The sequence below is a fragment of the Quercus robur genome, chromosome 2 (genome assembly GCF_932294415.1).
Source record: "Quercus robur chromosome 2, dhQueRobu3.1, whole genome shotgun sequence".
Lineage (NCBI taxonomy): Eukaryota > Viridiplantae > Streptophyta > Magnoliopsida > Fagales > Fagaceae > Quercus > Quercus robur.
The window spans coordinates 93,513,175-93,517,128 of record NC_065535.1 but is presented as its reverse complement, the minus strand read 5'-3'; the positions used below and the strand labels follow the sequence as shown (position 1 = coordinate 93,517,128).

General features: G+C 29.8%; 1 protein-coding gene across 1 annotated transcript; it reads left to right on the top strand.

The window, feature by feature from the left end:
* The first annotated feature begins 236 nt into the window (after positions 1–236).
* Positions 237–1,406, top strand: LOC126707555 (glutathione S-transferase T3-like). Its single transcript, XM_050407278.1, has 2 exons — positions 237–618; positions 709–1,406. The coding sequence occupies exons 1-2, from the start codon at positions 517–519 to the stop codon at positions 1,027–1,029; spliced, it is 423 nt and encodes a 140-aa protein (XP_050263235.1). The 5' UTR covers positions 237–516; the 3' UTR covers positions 1,030–1,406.
* Positions 1,407–3,954: the final 2,548 nt, after the last annotated feature.

The following is a 3,954-nucleotide window of genomic DNA, read 5'->3' as shown; positions in this document are numbered from 1 at the left end:
GACCTAATTTACCATTGGTTTCTACATGTGTTATGGCCTTTTGAGCTCAATATATGATATGCCTGAGGGGTTTCTGCAGGGTGTGAAATCTACCTGAGTGCATTTGTTTTATTTTTTTCAGGTTGTGAAACCTGTCTGAGGAGTTTCTTACAGTATACTTTATTAATTTTCTTGCTAGGGATGGATCCGCATATTCCAGGAGTTATATCTTTCTTGCTAGGGATGGATCCGAATATGTGATAGGATCTTCACATATAAGTGGTGAAGATAGTGTTCCACAAGCTCAAGTATTCAGCCAAATGTGTCCACCCGAGGTTGAATCCATAGCTAAGAAACCACAACGCAGTGCCAACTTCTCCATCCAAGAAGACAATCTTCTTGTGTCTGCATTTCTTAATGTTAACCAAGATGTAGTGCAAAGTACTAACCAAAAAAAAAGGAACTTACTGGAAAAGAATTTCAGACTACTACCACAAGTGGAAGACCTTTGAGTCTACGCGTACTCAAACTTCTCTAATGAATCGGTGGTCAACAATTCAACAATGCACCAATAAGTTTTGTGGGTATTTGTCACAAATTGATTCAATGAATCAAAGTGGTATGACCAAGGAAGACAAGGTACATCTTACCAAAAAAATTTGTGTTAGTTTGATAATTTGTTTCAACTATTTCAAGATATTAATTATAATATATTTGTTAATTTTTCAGCTTAATAAGGCAAGACAACAGTATCAAACACTCCAAGGTTCCACATTTTCATATGAACATTGTTGGAATCTTTTGAAGCACTCAGCAAAATGGTTGCGTACTATTCAAGAGCATAGACCAAAAAGGGGAAGACTTGAGACAACATCTTCATCTCCTACTCTAGAGCCAATAGATTTAGAGGATGAAGATATCCCACATGTTCCTAATGTATTGGAGAGACCACCAGGCAAGAAGGCTGAGAAAGAAAGATTGAAAAAACAAAAGAGCAAAGAAGGTACATCTTCAAATATGGAAGCCTTATTAAATGTCATGATAGAATAAAGAAGAAAAATGAATGAGATGAAAATAGCTGCTATTGAAAAAGGATGTCTTGCAAACCATGAGCAAGAGATGGCACAAATTCATCTCGAAGATAGAAAACTTACAGCGGCACAAATGAAAATGGAATTGGAAATGGAAAAATTGAAAGAGGATAGGGAAATAGAAAAATTGAGATTGGAGAATATGAAGGAGGAAAAAGAGATTGTGATGATGGATGTAAGTGTGTTGCCTCCAATGCAACAAGAATATATTCATCAACGCCAAATGGAAATCCTTGAAAAGCGAAGGAATTAGCTTGCCATGGGGTGCTCTTGTTTTGTATAGTTAGGAGAGCACTTTAAACTTATTTTGTTGCAATGTGATCAAACTGACTAGAATATACACAGGGTCACTCATTTTTTTTTTTTTTTGCAATGTGATCCCACTAAGGATAGTAGTTGTTGTTATCTACTATTATTTGATGTATTAGAACATTTGTTTTTTATATTGCAAGTAGTCGATAGATTTGATGCTATTGTCATTTAAACTTTGCATTAGAAGATTATATATATCGAAAAATATGATCATTGCAATATTATTTATATTGAAAAATGTATGATCATTGGAAAAATATGATTGTTGAAAATGTATGATCATTTGAAAATATGATCGGATAAATAAAATAGTTGAGAAATATGACCGTTGCAAAATTTGAAAATGTTATGAAATTTAAAAAATATAGCTGTTGGGAATTTGAAAAATATAGCGGCTAGGAATGAATAAAGGAAGAATAAAGAAAGAATAAAAAAAGAAAGAAGAAATAATATTTAAATGAGATAGAGAATGGAATAGAGAATCTGTTCGAAGTGTATTTGAAAAAGTGAGTAGGTAAAAGCTGAATGTCACTGTTCATTCTCCAAACAGTACAAAAATTTGGAGAAGCTGCTGGAGATGCTCTAATTAACCTAATCGGTTAGATGAAGGAATTGGAAAAAAAATAAAAGGGCACTTTGGTCTAGTTGCAAAATAACTTGATTTTTCAATGAAAGCTTACACACGTCTAACACAAATTCAGCTTTTTCCTACCCCCCATAAATCATGAGTATTTTATTGTAATTTTATATCAGATTAACGGGTGCTGCATGCAAAATAACTTGATTTTTCAATGAAAGCTAACACACGTCTAACACAAATTCAGCTTTTTCCTACTCCCATAAAACATGAGTATTTTATTGTAATTTTATACCACATTAACGGGTGCTGTGCAGCACCCGTTAACAAGACCCAATTATCTCATCAAAAAAAAAAAAAAAAGGACCCAATTATAAATTGTAAATTGTTATTAGTTATTATTAGTAGGTAAAAATATTATTTCAATAGTGTGTTCAAATTAAAACCAATAATAACTTATGGACGTAGTATCTTTTTGTGAAAATGTTATAGACATAGTACTTTTTTATGTGGATGTTTGTGTTAATTATTGTTTTATATTCTCGAAATATTTGCATAATGTCAAATATTCATATTTTACATAATGTCAAAATAGCCATATTTTAAATGTAATGTAAAAGAGTGAGGACATTTTTTTAGGATGTGGGTGGACATTATTAGATGTGAAATAATATTCAAACGCAAAATTTAAAAACATTCATAGCGATATTAATATATGTATAAGTCCTTCTCAAAAAAAAATATATGTATAAGTCAGCAACATTAAGACTTAAGAATAAGAGCTAATTAATAACGGTTCCATCTAAAATGGCCGTACAAAAATAAGATTTATAAATCACAGAGTCTTGATGATAATTAATGGAAAGTCAAATTATAAAACCATTTGTTTTTTTTGGCCGGTGTATAATATATTACCAAAACATAGGATTTTTCCACAAATCCTCTATGCAAATTATTCCCCTCACAGCAATACGAGTTCCACAACCACGTTTGACCATTACTCACTCACATTTTGTCCACACCCAAAAAAAAAAAAAAATAGTACTAGGTTTTGTAATTCACCTTTTTTCCTTATTCTGTTTTTAAAATTTTCAAATATTCTTTTTTCTTATAGTTTGCTAGTAGGAGTTGTATTGTGTCTTTCCTCAAAAAAAAAAAAAAAGTTGTATTCACTAAAAAAAAAAAAAATCCATCAAATAAATAGAGGCGTGTCCTCATCAAAGACTTTAAGGAGTACTAATAACTATTCCCTTTTATATGCTGCAGCTATGGCAGTTAGAATGCCAATACACAAAAGTTGGGCTGATCCAACTTCTTTTGTAATCTGATAACTTTCTATCTTCCTTTTTGTGATATCAAAAAAAAAAAAAAATAGTATTATTCATGAAAATTCATATATAAGCTCAAAAGTTTTAAAATAATTAAAACTAAATTATTAAATAAATAGTAATAATAAATTATAAAATAAGTAAAAAATTTTAATTAAAAAAATCATTTTAAATTCTGATTGTTTAGACTCTAGACTTTATTAGTATCTATCAATTTTATATTTTTAAAATTCTCTTTGTACTTTGTGTTAATTTCTTAATATTAGATATGGAATGAGTTTGATCATTCTTATTTGGGTTAATAGTCTAATTGAAAAAATCAACACACTCACATTTTCTTAAAAAGGAAAAAACACATTTACAAATGAAATACAATAACCAAAACCAAAAATTAAAACATACAAAAAAGAATTCAAAATTTGAGCATATACAAAAATAAATAAATAAACTTACATAAGAGAACCAATAAGAACTTAAATGGATGTCCATTGTTTTGCTTCTTATATAGTAAACTTTTTTTGGCATAATATCCTGCATACAAATTTAGAAGTAAAGAATAATAAGTAGGATGAATTTATTAGATTAAAACATAAGCCTAAGTTGCATTTTGAATAAAATAATAATAACAACATGGGGTGTATCATGTGAGATTTAACTATAGGGATGG